The sequence below is a fragment of the Pocillopora damicornis genome, chromosome 4 (assembly GCF_964200805.1).
Source record: "Pocillopora damicornis chromosome 4, jaPocDami1.2, whole genome shotgun sequence".
In the NCBI taxonomy this organism is placed as follows: Eukaryota; Metazoa; Cnidaria; class Anthozoa; order Scleractinia; family Pocilloporidae; genus Pocillopora; species Pocillopora damicornis.
Window position 1 is genome coordinate 30,924,429 of NC_142673.1, and position 17,031 is coordinate 30,941,459.

The following is a 17,031-nucleotide window of genomic DNA, read 5'->3' on the forward strand; positions in this document are numbered from 1 at the left end:
ATGTAGAATGCAATGTTTCGACTGCTTATTGCAAGTCTTCTTCAGGTGATGGGGTCGACTGGTTGTGGCACAGCATTATGTATCTTGGTGGTCTGTTGTGATTGGTGCATTTCAATCTGGCTATTGTTTAATGGGCATTTGTTCCTAAAAAACGCAGGTGAGCTGTGCTCGAGGAAAAATTGCACCAGTTCGTTCCATGAAATTATCCTAAAGAATATAAGCAAAAAAGAGAGTTACAGAAGATTTAACAGTCAAGAATGCAAGAAAATATGAACCTCCAACCACCTTGATGTGAGTTATCTCAAGAGACAACTGTGGTACAGTTTGTTTGACCATTATCCTTGCTAATTGAATAAGGTAGAGCATTGAAATGATGAAGGTGCATTCTAATTGTGCAATTATGAGATAACAAAAATTAAGTCAGGAGACAGACAATATGGGTAGATTATGACTGAGAAGGAAACAATTGTTTTTAGCAGTTTAGAAATTGCACTTTGTAATAAAATATCGATCAACTTACCTTGATTAAGTGGAGTGAACCCACACACTCCACAAAAATCTTCAACCAAAATAATGCTTTTTCAAGTGCTGACCATCTTAATGTTTTGTTTGCATGGTAGATCCAGAGAAGACAGATTTCAGTTTCAAAACAACTAGTTTATTTCATACAGCCAAAATCATGCACACAGTTACACATAGGATCCAGCTTATTAGCCTCCCAAAGGGATGTGCCCCATGTCAATCAAGTCATGCCTGGAATTACAGGTAATCAGCTCCTGTCATAATGCTCATTTCAAATAAGTGGCTCAATTTCAAGGCTGAGCAAAGGTTTGTATCAAAATGTTCAACATACAGCTTCCCCATAGCTATCTAAATCATGATGCATGAATGTGTTTAACTTAAGGATGCCTTGTCCTGAAAAAAGAAATCAAAGTGCAAGGCCCTTTCAACTGCAGTTTGAAAAGGCTGTTTTTGTTGTTGTTGTTGTTTTTTTTTTTTTTAAACCACACCTCAAAAGTGAGGTTACCAGATCATAGCTAGATAAACTCACTCTGAGAAATCAGTAGCAATTTGCAAAATTCAAAGAGGCACAAGAGGAAAGTTAAAGAAGCAAAAATAAAAGCAATACAAAGTCTCACCTAACAAGAAAATCATCTCAGGTTGATACCTGTTTTTAAAATGACTGATAATTTGTTCTCTTATCAATGAGCATGTCTTTTGCCATTTCATCACCTGATGATCTAAAGGCCCAAAGTTATTTATCCTCTCTTGGATCATCATATATCCAGTTGTGTCCACATCAATAATTAGTCCACTAATTAATAGCACCACTGCAGATAAAAGAGGTTTTCAGGCCACCTAGGTCTAAAAGGCACTTAAAACTGAAAATGATCACTCGTCTGATATTCTCCACCTAGGCTATTGGCAATCCTCAGCAATCCTTGGATATCCCAAAGCATAAGATTTTGTCTCTGTCCTGTTTTCCACAGTGTTTTTCTAATTTTCTGTTTTACCTTGGGGGAGCACCAGTTTTTGAGGTCAAACATGGATTTCACCGCTTTATCTTCACTTGCTGTTTGATCAATGAAATTCATTTAACTAAATTTCCATTTGATCAATGTCACCTAACCGGTGTACAAACCAGATGGAAACTTTCCGTAAATATTAATCTATGTGATGAGTCTAGCCATTGATAACTAAGTGGTCTAAACTGGTTACAGGTAGTTTACATATGAGTCTTTTCGTAGATTGAGCAATTTGTTCAGTATGCAAGTCATAGGATCTGCATGGAGCCAATGGCTATGCACCCCGCTAACGTGTCATAATTATTAAATTAATTTTAGTGCTTCAGTACTATATTTCGCCAAGGTATATGTGCAAGTTTTATTAGCATTCGAGAAAGTAAGCAAAAAGTTTATTTCTGGCTTCTAATTAAGTTTTAGTTTTCCTCCAACCCATATCATAGACCCCATAGGCAGTTTTGATTGTTTCTGTATGTTACTAGTGTTAGTAACTTATTCCAGATTACTGGACCGTTGTATAAGTGTATGCGTCGAATACCTTTGATGTAATAGACTAGTGTTTTCGGTATGTAGGGCATATACATCCATTAAACTTTCTGGTCCCAAAACAAGCCCCTTTCTGCTGTAGTGTTTAGCAGTTAGCAAAGCTATGTGCTCTTCGGGTGTGGTCTAAGATCATTCCGAGAAGGAACAGCTCGAAGAGAAGCACAGGCTTATTTTCTTATGAATGGTTTATCTGTCTTTCCATCGCCAAAATACAACCTTTTCAATGAAACTTTGTTGATTTTCTTTTAAACAAAAGACATTCAAAGAAGATAATTAAATGGCGTCAAGAGTGCAATTTTCACAGAGGAAATTAAAATGTCGTCGCACTCATGCCGAGTACCCATTTTTTTTTTTTTTTTGGCCTCCTCACCTGGAGGCCTGGTATTGAATGTTTTTTCAAATTTTAATGCGCATGACTTGAATTTTTGCGAGAGGAACAAACAGTAAATATGGAGGATGGCGACGGCATTACAGGCGAAAATTGAGAGTCTGGGAGTAAAATTGCGAGAGGAGAACAAATCAAGAGAATGCGAACTGTTAGGAAAAGGAAATGATAAGTCCACCTGCCCGAAAAAGCCTCTTCTTCCTCTAGATCTAACGACGAGTACCCGTCAAGACAGACCAGGTGAAAAGATATGTGTGTATGTGGCACCATGTAATGTGTAGTTGGCAACCTGGTATATACAGGTTTTTCTCTGTTAGAGGTAAATCGCGGTACCATGAATCTCTCAACAGACTTTTTTTGTATTTGGCGTCTCCTTTAAATTTGGTTTCTGTCACTGTTTTGTTGAAAATCAGAAAATACTTGTTTTATTTTTAGGGCGAGATTTATCTTTATTTTGGTTCGTAAATAAGCTTGTGTATTTTGGTGAATGTGATAATACACATAACGTTCGATAACGACTTGGATTGTCACTTTGTGAAGCTTCATACAGTGTTACCGTGTCAATAAAAGAATTCTGTTGTTGAATATCTCAAATTTGATTAATATCCTAAGGTTGGATCAGTCACAAGAACTTTCAAAGCATTAGCTTAGGTTAGGTTTATTCGCTAGTTTTCTCTGTATCTCCATCATCTGTGATTAGCTGTACATGTTGGCAATTTGCTATACGTCTTCAATTTTGTGTGTTGAGGTAACTGAAGGGATTTTAATCGTATTTTCTTTTCCGTTAATTGAATAAGATTTTGAAGTTAACTTTTCAATTTTTAAATGATTGGTTTTATGTGTTGTATATCTTTAACAAATTTTTACATCACTGAAGCTTTGAAATTACTCTGAGTTTTTTGGCTCTTGTCACCATACTTTTCATTAATATTTATTTAGTGAAACTTCAAACTTAACTTTGATTTTGATGTGTTAAGCTACTTGTACTAATTGGGTCTGTAGATTTGTTGGATTTTCATCAAAAATTGCCAGAGTATTTGTATTTGCACCAAATTGTGCAAGGCTTTTACAAAATTCAAAATATTTCTCCTATAATGTCCCTTCATGTGAGAACAACGGAAATATTTTATATTATCCAACTTTGAAATAGATTTTCTCAGGAACCAATAGAACTAGCAAAAAGCCTCTCATACTTTGTTAGCTTATAATCGGCTGATAATACTGTCCAGTTTTTTTCAAGGTCCATGGTAATGCGGAGGCTGATAATTCAGTAAAGCAAACAATGTCATTTTCGTATTTAAGGTCTCACACACACTTACCTGAACAAAAACTGCGAAAAATTTTATCATTTTCATTATCTATACTTAATTGCCAATTACAATTGTAATTGTATACATTGTTCTGCTACTATTGTTTGTTTTGTCCAATCAGCATTTTGTTACACACTTTAAATTCAACTTTGTACTTTGTAAAATCAGAACTGAAGATGACAGAAGAACTGTCGAAACATGTTTTTAAAAAGTGTTGTTATTTTCTTAAATTCTATACATAGAGTAAATAGTTTTAACTATGGGTTGTTTAAAAGCAGGGCAGATAGAGGAATTTTTCTGGGAGGCACCCTATTTTGTTGATAGCAACCCTAAATAAGGAGGCTAGAAAACTTCAATGAGAGATAATGTAGTATTGGTGAAAACAAGAAACAGGTGTTTAAAAATGTACACTACAATTAGGCATCCTTATTGCACATGTTTGTAATTTATAGTTGTTAAAATGAGAGAAATAGAATGTGAATCAAAACCCTTAATTACTCTCCCCCCCTCTCCTACCTTATACCACATAATCCCCTCATACAATTGAGTCAGGTGGTGCCTCTCTTAAATATGTAAAATATATTAAGTTAAATACATAAAGAAATCTTGGTTATAGTCTATCCTTGCAGTATAGGACCTGATGCATTCACAGAGCGTGGTATATATGAAAGTTGGACAAATCAATTAGAAACAATTTTGCTGTGACTCTGCATTTCATGCTTATGTGATCATCAGACAGATTTGAATGAATCATGATCCATTAAAATGTGTCTGATGATTGCATAAGCGTGAAACTCAGAGTCACAGAAAAGTTATGTCTTATTGATTTGTCCAACTTAAGTTAAATACATAAATTTTTGCATTATGTTGCTTTCCACAAGGATCAACTGGTATAAATTTTGTGAACATGAGAGAGGAATTTTTTGTCTGATTTAAATTTGGTGATTCGACAGATACATTTTTAGCATGGAAAGGAAAGTGAGGCTTCACATGCTTATTTGGCTTTTTGACCAAAGTTGTTGAAAGGGTGAATAAAGTTATGAACTAGATAAATTTCCATTGGGGCCCAGTTGTTCAAAGGGCAGATAACACTATCTAAGAGTTAAATTGCTATCTAGCAGATAGGTGTAAACAAATAGTACTGTGCTATGCACCAGATAGGGATTTATCTAGTGGATAGTGTTATCCACCCTTTAAACAACCAGGACCATGCAGTATGTTCTGTCATCACTTATCTGGTGGATTTAGAGGATATTACATGGCCGCGCAGGGATACAAATTTTATCTTTGAGTGCTGAAAGTATCTCTCACAAGTGAGCAAAGGGAACAAGTGAGAGATACTTTTAGCAGGAGAAGATAAAATTTGTATCCCAAGTGGCCATGTAATGTTCTGTTTATTTTATAAATACTGATGAAATTCCTACTTAATAGACAACTTTTTTCTAAATTCATTTTCCAAACAGCAAAATAGTGCAATTAAAGTGGTCACCTATCACAAAATGCCTGTTACAAAAATGTTATAAAACTCAGATATAAAGTTTTAAAGGAGAAATAAAGACAATAATACTTATATTTTCTGTTCCAAAAAGTCAAAATTCTAATGAAGAAGAGAAAAATTCTATAACAGCCATTTTGTAAATGAAATTTCAAAAGAACCGGCCGCGTGCCTGAGCAGGAAGCTCTCTTGTATTTGGCTAGTTGTGTTAGTAACCATGGCAACACCAATATCCTCACATATGAAATATAAAAATAGTATCTTCACTGCACGAGGTGAAGATATGTTTTTTTTGCAAAAGGAAAAATCCTGGTATCTCATCAGTATCTATATAATAGAGAGATTTATCCTTTTGATATGGTCATCCATCCTATGTACAACTGGGCTATAACCTTCAACTACTAGTGTGAATATTCAGACTTAATCGAATCTCTACCCCGCTGGTGTTTTGGCAGAACTTCTGCATGGTTAAATTTGTTAAAAGGGTTTTTCAACCATCCACTGAATGTTGATTTGCTAATTCTTGCAGCGTCTTTCTCTTTTGCAGTGAATTTATCAGTACCATCTCAGCAAAGACTGGGACGGCATCGTCAGTTGCCAGGAAACGCTAGAAGCTGTTGTAGAGAGGACGACAGGTAAAGTCAATTATTTTCAAATGAATGTGATTTTCATTTATTATTTCTGTGTCTGAACATAATTATGTAAGATCTGTATACATATACATGGATATGTATTTGTGTAATCAGTTGAATAACAAAATATACCAAATGGAAAATTGATGGCAGAAATGAAACTGGGAGTGATTTGTGCAATGTTTAAGCTAAGTCAGTGCAGTGGCAATCCCAATAACTATGTGTTTTATAATCGTGTAATTATATAAATTACTTATTGAAATGAACATGTTAAATTCATTGAAATGAGTGAGCTGACTCTCAAATAATTGAAATGTTGCTGTGTGTTGAATAAATGCATTCACTGTCTCTGTTTCAACAGTCAAATTGAGGCAAAGCTTCAAGAAATAACTAAACAGACTGGGATTCTAAAGTTAAAAGATAAAGTAAGTAATATTCACTTGATATATGGTAGATTTATAGTTTCTGTACTCAGCAATTTTTAGGCAATAAGTTAAAAACAATCATTTGTGAGGCGTCTACAAATGTACAGTTGATGCTGTCACAGTGCTCTTGGGATATTGTATTACCTTGCATTGTACGCTCTTCCCCATTACATGAATTTGTTACATGTATTGCAAAATAAATCACATGAAAAGGCTTTTTTGTGATTTCTTCTGTTTTAGTTGATTATGTAGTGCTGATCTGTCTTGGTTCACGAGATAGCTATAAAAACTTTATATAGAGAAAGATATTTTTCATCTTGTCATGAGTGTGGGACAAAGAAAAAATCTGGGTCCCCATGAGGAATCAAACCCAAGACCTTCAGATTCCAATGTTGAAATTGCCAATCCTAGCCATATGCAGGACATGTGTCATATGAACTTCACAACTGATCATTTTCACCTTAGAGTCTCTGTGGCTCAGTGGTAGAGTACTGGAGTGCGAAATCCGAAGGTCAAAGGTTCAATTCCTTATGGGGACTCAGAATTTTTTCTTTGTCCCACTCTCATGACAAGATGAAAAACATCTTTCTCTTTTTCTTTACCAAGCTCAAAACTTACCATCTCTCTTATTCTATTTATTCCAATATACTTTCTGAATATGTGTGCCATTGCTAGCAAATTATGTTTAGAATGGAAGGTATTATGAACATTATCAGTTAATAGCAAATAACCATACACAATAATATTAGTACCACAACTATTTCACAAATGTCACCCAACAGCCAGTAGGATATAACATAGGTTCAAAGTAGTTAAAATAGCCAATTTAAGCCTGAAATTTACTGGCTAAAAACTTAAGTTTTCTCAGTCTGTGGTTTGTCACTGTTAAACCCAGGTTTCCTTGTATCCTATTAGGTGTTTTTCTGAATAATAGAACAAGAATAATAGAAACAAACTTTCTAACCTCTTCAAGCATCTGGAAATTATGGTGATGATAGATGGATAGATAAACCCTTCAAAGGGCATGTTACATTAAATGAGAATTTCTAACACATGTTTGTATAAATTCCATCAGAGTGTGCATTTCACCATCCATGATTTGGAGGTTGTTGAAGAAATTGGTAGTGGGACATGTGGTCAAGTATGCAAGATGAGGCACAAGAATACTGGAGATGTGTTGGCAGTTAAGGTATATTTTGGTTTTTGAAGAGGTTATCAAATAACTTGGGTTATTTTGCATTCCTGTTGTTGGAATTCCCTAGTTGAACCCCTGTTGGAAGTTTTTAATTTGTTTTGTATAATAATTCTGCAGATCAAATGCAGTGGTAAATATTCAGGCAGAAAATCACTGAATTCACAGAAAAAACAAACCTGCTGATGTAAACTTTATGCTTTGCTGCTCTAGAATTATCAACAGGAAAGATTCCACATTTTGTGAAACTATCATAGAATTAACCTTTTCACTTCCACAATTTCATCTTCTTACTGTCTGCCACACAGTTCTTGTGATGTTACTTCAGAGAACTTGGTATTGGGTCAACTAATAATCCCTTGACTGATATTTTTCTTTATTCTCATCACTTGCATACTTGATTTTGTATTGATATTAAGTTCAAGGGTTAATGCACATAACAAATAAGAGAAAATTTAAAGCAAAGCCATACTGCCTTAAATGGCAATCATCTCCTTATGTGCAGTTTTGGCTAAAGAAAAAATTCATAAACTAGAAGAAAGGAAAGTCTGCTTGTCTATCACGTTAATGCAAAAGAGTGAAAAGAACATGACATAACATCAGCAAACAGTTCTCTCTTTTGACATTGTAAAGAGTAACCTATCCTTACCAAAAATTGTCTTCAAGTGTGCTAAAAAATTTCCTAAGCTTACCACCATTTTTAGTCTTCCTAAGCCACTTGGCTGTTAACCCTTAACTCCCATGAGTGACCATGACAGAATTTCTCTTTACGATATCTATACAATATCAACCAGATAAGTGATAAGAATAAAGAATGAGATCAATATGGGTATGATTAGTTGATCCAATTCCAAACTCTCTGAACTCTTGTAAGAATTGTTTGGTTGACAGTAGGGAGAGTTACAAATTTGATCTGGGAGTTTAGGGGTTAATTTGAAACACAGACAAGACAAGTTTAATCTTTGGAATCTCATAATGTTTTAAATAGTAAGCCACCAATGGCATTGGTAAAAATTACCAAATCTCTTGGGCTTATTTCTCCATTAAGCAATAACACTCTGAAGCCTTAGAAAATGCTTTTAGTTAGAAGAATGATAAATTTGTTTTCCTGTTTTTGTATGACTTTTGCCTAATTACAATAACGCTTTCTTAGAAAAGAAAAGCAAAAGAGCAAAGACCCAAATAGAAATCAATCAGACAAATTTAAATTTCTACAGACAGAGCTAACCTTTACATCTTTAGGATGGAGAGGAGAAACGTGTTTGCAAATCAATTTTAATACCTTTTTTTTTTGTTTTCCAAAATTTTTAGATCCAAATCAGATTCCTAAAAATGTGTTCTGGACCTGCAAATTTTGATTATCACATGCCTTTTTTGCTGCAGCAAATTGCAATTCAATGCCCATTCATCTGTGTGCAGGGTTTATTTTATAGTAGCATGTTCATAGCCATGCATATAATTTTTAAAGATGATGGAGTTGTAAATTGTATCTTTTTCACCTACATTTTGAAATGTGTAGAAAATGCGCAGGAGTCAAAACAAAGAAGAACAGAAGAGAATAATTATGGATCTTGAAGTTGTGATGAAGTGTCATGGCTGCCCCTTTATTGTCAACTGTCTGGGATCATTTATTTCCAAGGTGAGGTTGTTGTACAGTCCCATCAAGAGTTTTTTCTCACTGGCAACATCCCAATGGGGTATGAAACTAATTTTTAGAGATTTTTTTAGGAGTACCAGAAGTTCTATTTTTAGGGTAGATCATCTTTTGTTTTGTAAAATTTTTCATGTTCATTTTCCTTACATTTAGTAATAATTATAGATAAAACATTGTCATTAAACAATATTGCCAAGAAGCATTGGAAATTAAGGTAGACAAATGAAATGTGTACAGTCAGATCATTCTAATTTATATAAGATGTCACCCAGTTAATGAAAATGTTTGGGTCTGTTTTGAAAGATTAGGTCAGTGGGTGTGATATCAATCTATGAAAGGATAAGAATGCTCCAGAAACCATACATTTGCTCTCTCCACCATATCAAAGAATACATGAACTTATGACAATGATCATGCTATGGGATTTTAAAGAGTAACCTAACCTGGTGAAAATCCATTTCAAATGTTCTTAAAATTTAACATTAGATGCCATCATTTTGAACCATCCTTTGGAACCTGTTACTTAACAAACCATCATTACCATTTATGTTCATCTTGTGACAGTTTCTTTCAGTGTTGAGTTTTATGAGATGTAAATAATCCTGTTAATTGCTTTTCTATAATTCTGTGAAAATTTTAGTTGTTGTATTCTGTAGTTATGTGAATGGGCTATGCTATTATTAATGCATGGAATAAAATGTCCAATAACCCTTCACACAAATTTAATGGGATAATTCAACTCTAACTCTGGAAAATTATTGATTTAAAACAAAAGATGCTCTTAACAGCCACTTAAGCATTAGCCTGTGAGTACTGCATGGTAGTAATTGCTTAGGGTCTAGGGTAAGGGTTAGGGTTTAGGTTTAGGGTTTAGGGTTTAGGGTTAGGGTTAAGGTTGCTTGATTGTGATTCTTGTTTTTCAGTCTGATGTTTTCATTTGTATGGAGTTAATGACAACATGTCTGGATAAATTGATGAAAAAACTCCAGTTTCCAATTCCAGAAGATGTGCTGGGGAAAATATCTGTTTCTGTGAGTACATTGTACCAGCGTACATGTATGTAGATATAAATGCAAGATTCCTGTTACAACAGAGTTGCATTGTTTACAACCCTCTCTGTTAACTTTATAATATAATAATATAACTGTAAAAATTTTGCCCTACTTATTGGCTGAAAATGAGTGCCTTTTTCAAGTAATACAACTGCAAAGTTGTAACACAAATGCAAATTAAAAATAGTGCCAGCTGTCTGAATTTTGTCTGGCTTTACTTTCAAGGATGCTTTTTTCATGTGAATTATTGATAAGTAACAACATAATTTCTTGTATAATATGGTGCACATAAGCACTTGTAGTTTTTCCAAAGACTTAAAATTGCACTTACCCTATGGACCTATGCAGTGTTGTGCTTCTTCCAAATTGCATTTGAAATCATGTTATTACCCATATTAATTTGTTCGATTGTGTGAAAGGTTGGGTCGAATTACAGATTAAGGACTAAGAGGGTGGGCTGTGTATGTCTACTATTTTCTTCTTAATCCCCTCTACATTACATGCTGGCAATATGCCATGTTTGCTATTATTGTTCTTTTTCTGACTGTATACTCCATGTTTGTATTTTGTCATTTGCTATTCTGAATCCATCATCCAAACTGTACTGGAACATGAACTGGAACATTTTGGTATGAAACTGCACAAACTAGATTTATTTTGCACAACCAGTGCTCTCAAAACTGAATAACACTTGCTGATGGTACTGTCATTCATGTACAGTTGGTTTATAACTGTGCACTAACTTATGCCAGCCTTAAGAAGGTGCTAAATAGCGCTTGATGAGTGTACTGACATACACTTAAATTATCAATGTGCACTTACTCATACAAGCCTCAAGGAGGTGCTTAATATTGAGAAAATTAAGAAGAAGAAGAAGACCTTTATTTATTCAGGATAGCCCATTCAGATGCTCTAAGCACTGCTATTGCGCTTGATGAGTGTACTGACATACACTTAAATTATTAATGTGCACTTACTCATACAAGCTTTAAGAAGGTGCTAAATAGCGCTTGATGAGTGTACTGACATACACTTAAATTATCAATGTGCACTTACTCATACAAGCCTCAAGGAGGTGCTTAATATTGAGAAAATTAAGAAGAAGAAGACCTTTATTTATTCAGGATAGCCCATTCAGATGCTCTAAGCACTGCTATTGCGCTTGATGAGTGTACTGACATACACTTAAATTATCAATGTGCACTTACTCATACAAGCCTTAGGAAGGTGCTAAATAGCACTTGATGAGTGTACTGACATACACTTGAATTATCAATGTGCACTTACTCATACAAGCCTCAAGGAGGTGCTTAATATTGAGAAAATTAAGAAGAAGAAGAAGAAGACCTTTATTTATTCAGGATAGCCCATTCAGATGCTCTAAGCGCTGCTATTAATTGGGGCACTGATAAAAATTAAAATGATAAGACCTACACAATCATGCTAAAATACTACTTCTACTGGTAACCCTTAGGAAAAGTTAAGTTAATCTTAAAATATGGGCTATAGACAGTTACAGTAAAAATGAATAAAATCTTGAAACATTAAAAATTTAGCTTATTGAAGATTACAGAAACATTAAAATAAAAAGATTTTTTAGCTAAGTCAGTTCTAACCCTTGGCAAGTGTGACATGTTCATTTGCCTCGTAATTCGATTGTGGACAGAACTGTTAAAAATAAAATAGTTTTTAAAAAATTGTGGACGACGTCCTTTAATGCATCTTTTGACGAGTTCATCAACATGGCTCTCTCGTTTATTTACCAGAGATGGCCACTTAAGGTAACCCAAAGCTCTGTCACTGTCGCTCATTCTTGAAACAATTTTAGCGGCACGTCTTTGAAGCCTCTCCAATGACGAACTGTTGCCAGCTCCGCAGCAGTTCCACACGGTGTCACAATAATCCAAAATAGGACGAATATAAGCTGTGTAAATGGAACTAGCACAGTCAGATGTAAGATTCCCCCTAATGCGTCCTAGCATTCCCAGTCATTCACCAAATCGGGACAAACATACTTAACATGAGAATTCCGAGAAATATGTTCAACAACTCCTAAATACTTGAATTATGATTACTTTGTAACCAAAAACCCTTTGTAAGGTTTGTAAGGTTATGTTTTGCCGTTTTCCTAAATAGACATTAGTTTATTTTAGCTATAGTAAATCTCAGCTTGTTAGTGGAAATCATGGAATCATCGAATGATAGAAATTCTTTCACTGTTTCTATTTGTTACTTGTTCAGATTGTCAAGGCTTTGAATTATTTAAAGGAGACCCATGGAGTTATGCACAGAGGCAAGTTATCAAAGAAATTAAACTATGACTCTGAGATGTGTATCAAGTAGAAGGGTTTGTCATTGATGCTAAAGACGGTGTATTACTCAATGTTTGATCGACTTACTTTAGTTTCGCTTTATGTATTCCAGATGTCAAACCATCCAATGTTTTACTGGACCAGAATGGTTCCGTGAAACTTTGTGATTTTGGTATCAGTGGTCGTTTGGTTGATTCAAAAGCAAAGACAAGAAGTGCAGGATGTGCGGCCTACATGGCAGTGAGTTAAAAACTTGTTTTAATTTAAATTCCATTCCGTTTTCTCAGTTTCTTAGACTTCGTCGTTTATGTTGTGATGACTCTGATTTTTTTCAACAAATCATCAGAAGCAGTGTGCCAGTTTTTCGGAAAACGTGGCTACCTTGTTTCTGTCGTTCAAGTAGGCCACCACCGCGCCCAGCAAATTAATCGACAGTCAGCACTACAAACGGCACAAAAGGAAATTACCAATCGCATACCATTCAGTCTCACATTATACTCTCACAACCAAGCCGTTGAATCCATCATTCTTAAAAACTTTAAAGTACTTAAAAATGAATCTGATACGGGTACTATCTTTTCGCAACCTCCACTAATTTCATTCAAACGTTGCAACTACATAGGCAACATTTTGGTTAGAAGTTCATTTCAAACCAATGACCAACCCGAAGCTTTCAAATGCGCTCGCGCACGATGCAAAACTTGTCCTTTCGTGCATAACGTTGAGAAAATATCAGAACCCAAACGATCATTAAGATCACCGATCACTTCACGTGCACCTCCGCCAATGTCATCTACTGCATAACTTGCACTTATTGCAAAAGGTTTTACATTGGTAAAACAAGAAGACGACTCGGTGACCGATTCCGAGAACACGTCTGCGCTGTAGATAGGAGTGACAAGGACGCATCCAAACCAGTCGCTAGACACTTTAATCTCCCTAATCATTCTAAACAACACACGGTAGTCTGCGGACTTTCCTTACATCTATGAAGTTGGGGAGGCTGCAAAACTCTTGAAAAATAATTTATCTTTCAAGTCGGCATTCATAATCCCCACGATATTAGCGAACGCTTTTCATTCAACTAATTTATTCTTGTTTTTGCCGTCAGTAGCGTGGCTCCATTTTCTGCTTAGAAACACACACACACAACCCACAATTCCTTCATTCGCTTCGACTAAGGGTTAGCGCTCAAAACGCCACTTTGAACTCGTTACGGTTGCCAAGTTGAAAAAACCAAAACGATCTTGCTATACTCCCCCATTGACGCAGAATCATAGTTTCTTTAGAAACTTACCCCCTTATTCATTTATTAACGTTTGCCTCGCGTTGTTCCAACTGTATGCTGGCAGTCTTATCAACGGGAAGAGGTAGACCTGTTACGCGCCACCTTTTAGACTTTACTGTAATTGGCTGGCGTCTAACAACTGTGATTGGATATATTTGATCATTGTGCCAAAAGATCCCTTTCCTTAAAATCATAGTGAAGGAGTTTCTTGTTTTCACGTCCTTTCAGTCTTAAAGCAGTTGTCGGCAAATGGTTTTTAGGTTTGTTCTAAGCTATGAATTACTGTGCTTCTATACCGATTTTCTACCTCTTAATTAAATTGTCTAATACTTTTTTAACAGCCGGAGCGCATTGACCCGCCAGACCCTATGAACCCAGATTATGACGTCAGAGCAGATGTGTGGAGCTTGGGAATAAGTTTGGTAAGCAAAGTCTTGTCACCCAAGTACTTAAGATTGTTGTGAATCTTTGGCTCGTCAGTCTTCTTCTGCCTCAATACCGAGCCTACAATTAGTGATGTCGTTATCCTCGCCTTGAACCGTTTGCCGTAACATTTAAGGTAGACCTCTTCATTATGTGGACCTTTTCGCCTGTTACAAAGTGTACAGAAAGAAGTATAAATGATTTTGTGTGTACGTGCGTTACTTTTCTGCATCATTCAGTTCAAACTATTTCGTAAATACATTATATGCCAAGTGCTTGAGATCAAACCGGACAGTGCTTTTCTTGTGCCTAAGTGTGTTTTCTGACATGACTTACTGTCGGTTATGTTGCAGGTTGAGCTGGCTACTGGAGAGTTTCCATACAGAAATTGTACCACAGAGTTTGAAGTTCTGTCTCGTGTGATGAGTGAAGATCCTCCTTCACTTCCCAGACAGGGATTTACTGCTAACTTTTACTCTTTTGTCAAGACATGGTAAGAAACCCTGTCATCTTAAAGGAATCCAGAACGACTTAACAAACTTGGTTTGCAGAAAATGATTCGATAGTTATCGTTGATGATGTTGTTTCTTTTAGTTTGATAAAGGACTACAGATATCGACCCAAGTATAACGCGTTGCTGGTACGTGGTAGTGATTAATTTCTTGATTCACTTTTTATTTTTACGTGACATGGTAGTAACCCAAAGGATCGGTCGGTTCTTCTCTTGGGGAAGTGGCTGGGAAGGTTTGTCCATAATTGTTAGTGTACCTAAGACTGCTATTGTATTTTGACAGGTGCCTTGCAATCAACATTTTAACGGTTGCTTTGGTAATCGGCCTACTCTTGTTTTTGTTTTTGTTTTTTTCTATTTTCGTAATATTTCTTATTAAAGCAGGATTTAACTTAAGTAAGTTTTGTTTTGCAGAAACACCCATTTATTCTTGGATATGAACAAAAAGAAGTCAACTTGGCGGGATGGCTGGCTGCTGTTGTCGAAGATTCGAATTTTCGTGGCACAGAAGTGTAGAGCACGATGTTAGGTCAATAGCCTAACAAGAACACTATATTTTAGGTAAATGTGTACGTCTTGTAGGGCCTAAAGTCCTACGATAAAAGTCACCATACAAAGTCTGGTGACAAAAATTGTATTAAAGGATTCCGTTAAACACCTGCTATCTAGCCCCTTTGAAGCTCGTTCAAACGTTGAACTGATTGTTTTCTCGGGTGGAAGTAGTCAGCGTGGCCTGCACCTGATTCAGTTGTAAGGTACTCATCGCGTTTGAGCCGAGCGACAGCTCTATAAGCAATGATTAAAGAACTGGTGATGCTTTTTCTCGTCTTCGTTTGTTTGTCTTTACTAATTGTTACCTGTCAATAAACTTAACGGTGGCTTAGCTTAGAACATGAGATCCAATCAGTAGGCAACAATCCTGTCAACTGCATTTTTGCCAAACTAAGCATTAAAGGGTAATCTCGTGGTGTTACGGATCACCAGATAACATAATGCAAGATCTTGAGAAGAAACATCACATTAGCCTGGCACAATATAATACAAGTACCCTAAGTTTCAGAATTTCAGAATGTCTTTCACCGTAATGTTATCTTGCCGCAAGATGTCATTGATGCACACCATAAAGAGACTGCATGCGAAATGTAAATTGAACATAAGCATTGATTGTTACAAGTTCGTAAAAGGCGTACCATTCGGGTCCACTCGGCTCATGACTTTTAAAAATTACGTGTACTTAGTATTTGATGAAATGTGCGTCTCACAATTTGATCTGTTTTCTTGATGTTATTTATTTTGAGTAGTATTGTTCGAAATAAACAATCATTTGTATTACTTAACATTTTGTTTGATGTTTGACTGAAAGATATCTACATAGTGCTTCCACAAGTCAAGTCTAAACAGTGCTTGTTTCTACGAAGCCAGTCAGTGTTTCACTTAAGAAAAAAAGGTGTCTCCGACTCTTTGGTCAACCATTAATGTGTAAAAAAGTGACCTAAACTATTTTTTTTTGTCTTTTTTCCCAAAAAAATAAACTGAACCATCAAATGGTAGGGCTATTCAACCTCTCCTCTATATACGAAGGTGTTGTTATCAGTGGAGGACACTTTAACTTCATACAAGATACCATTGGGTAGCACTTTATCCATCTCATTCCATATGTACCTGGCTGTATTCTCTGTTGTGCTCATGTTGATCTTGAAGAAATCGATATCCATATGAAGATTTTTGTGATCGAGTGGTTCAAGTACTGACTTCAGAAGCTCTTTCACCTTGCTTAAGTGCATTACCATGGCGGTTTTAGGATCTTGTTTTCCGCGGAGAGTAATTTTAACCCGGTAGTTATGTCCATGGCCGTTTGGATTTGTACATTTTCCGAATAATTGCCAGTTCTCCTCTTCACTGAGCTTCGGGTTCACTAACCTATGGCCAGCGCTGAATGTTTCCTTTCTGGATACGTAAAAAACTGGTGCGCTTCTTGTGTTCGGCTTAGAACTGCTGTGCGCCATAGTCACTTCAATTTGCTAATGTTTGGCAGCTGAGTTCGGCTAATAAGCTTTTATAACGGCCTTAAGTTATCCGGAGCTACGCATAGGTCAGTTGACACGTCATTAAGCTCTTCATAATGTGTTTATAACAAAACTGAGATGTAGTGCGTGGATGTTTGCAAAGATTCCCAACAATGCCATATAACGAAGTCGGTTGCTTTTAGCCTAATGTGCGTTAAATGAGTTGTTAATGACACTAAGAAACAAGGAATTTGATCACATTAACTGTGTTACGCTT

At 35.9% G+C, this 17,031-nt stretch overlaps 1 protein-coding gene across 4 annotated transcripts; it reads left to right on the plus strand.

Moving 5' to 3' along the window:
- Positions 1-2,482: 2,482 nt before the first annotated feature.
- Positions 2,483-16,085, plus strand: LOC113681688 (dual specificity mitogen-activated protein kinase kinase 7). Of its 4 annotated transcripts, none has more exons than XR_016185794.1 (12): positions 2,483-2,694; positions 5,807-5,894; positions 6,253-6,316; positions 7,392-7,505; positions 9,028-9,147; positions 10,086-10,193; positions 12,456-12,507; positions 12,639-12,766; positions 14,156-14,236; positions 14,591-14,730; positions 14,832-14,981; positions 15,163-16,085. XR_016185794.1 is itself a non-coding variant. In XM_027198799.2 (12 exons), exons 1-12 carry the CDS (start codon positions 2,526-2,528, stop codon positions 15,262-15,264), a joined length of 1,212 nt encoding a protein of 403 aa, XP_027054600.2. In that variant the 5' UTR covers positions 2,483-2,525; the 3' UTR covers positions 15,265-16,085. The 4 variants fall into 4 exon arrangements, 3 of the variants coding, with proteins under 3 accessions (XP_027054600.2, XP_089059837.1, XP_089059838.1); XM_027198799.2 differs by having other exon boundaries at positions 14,832-14,877; XM_089203711.1 differs by having other exon boundaries at positions 14,934-14,981.
- The last annotated feature ends 946 nt before the right edge of the window (positions 16,086-17,031 follow it).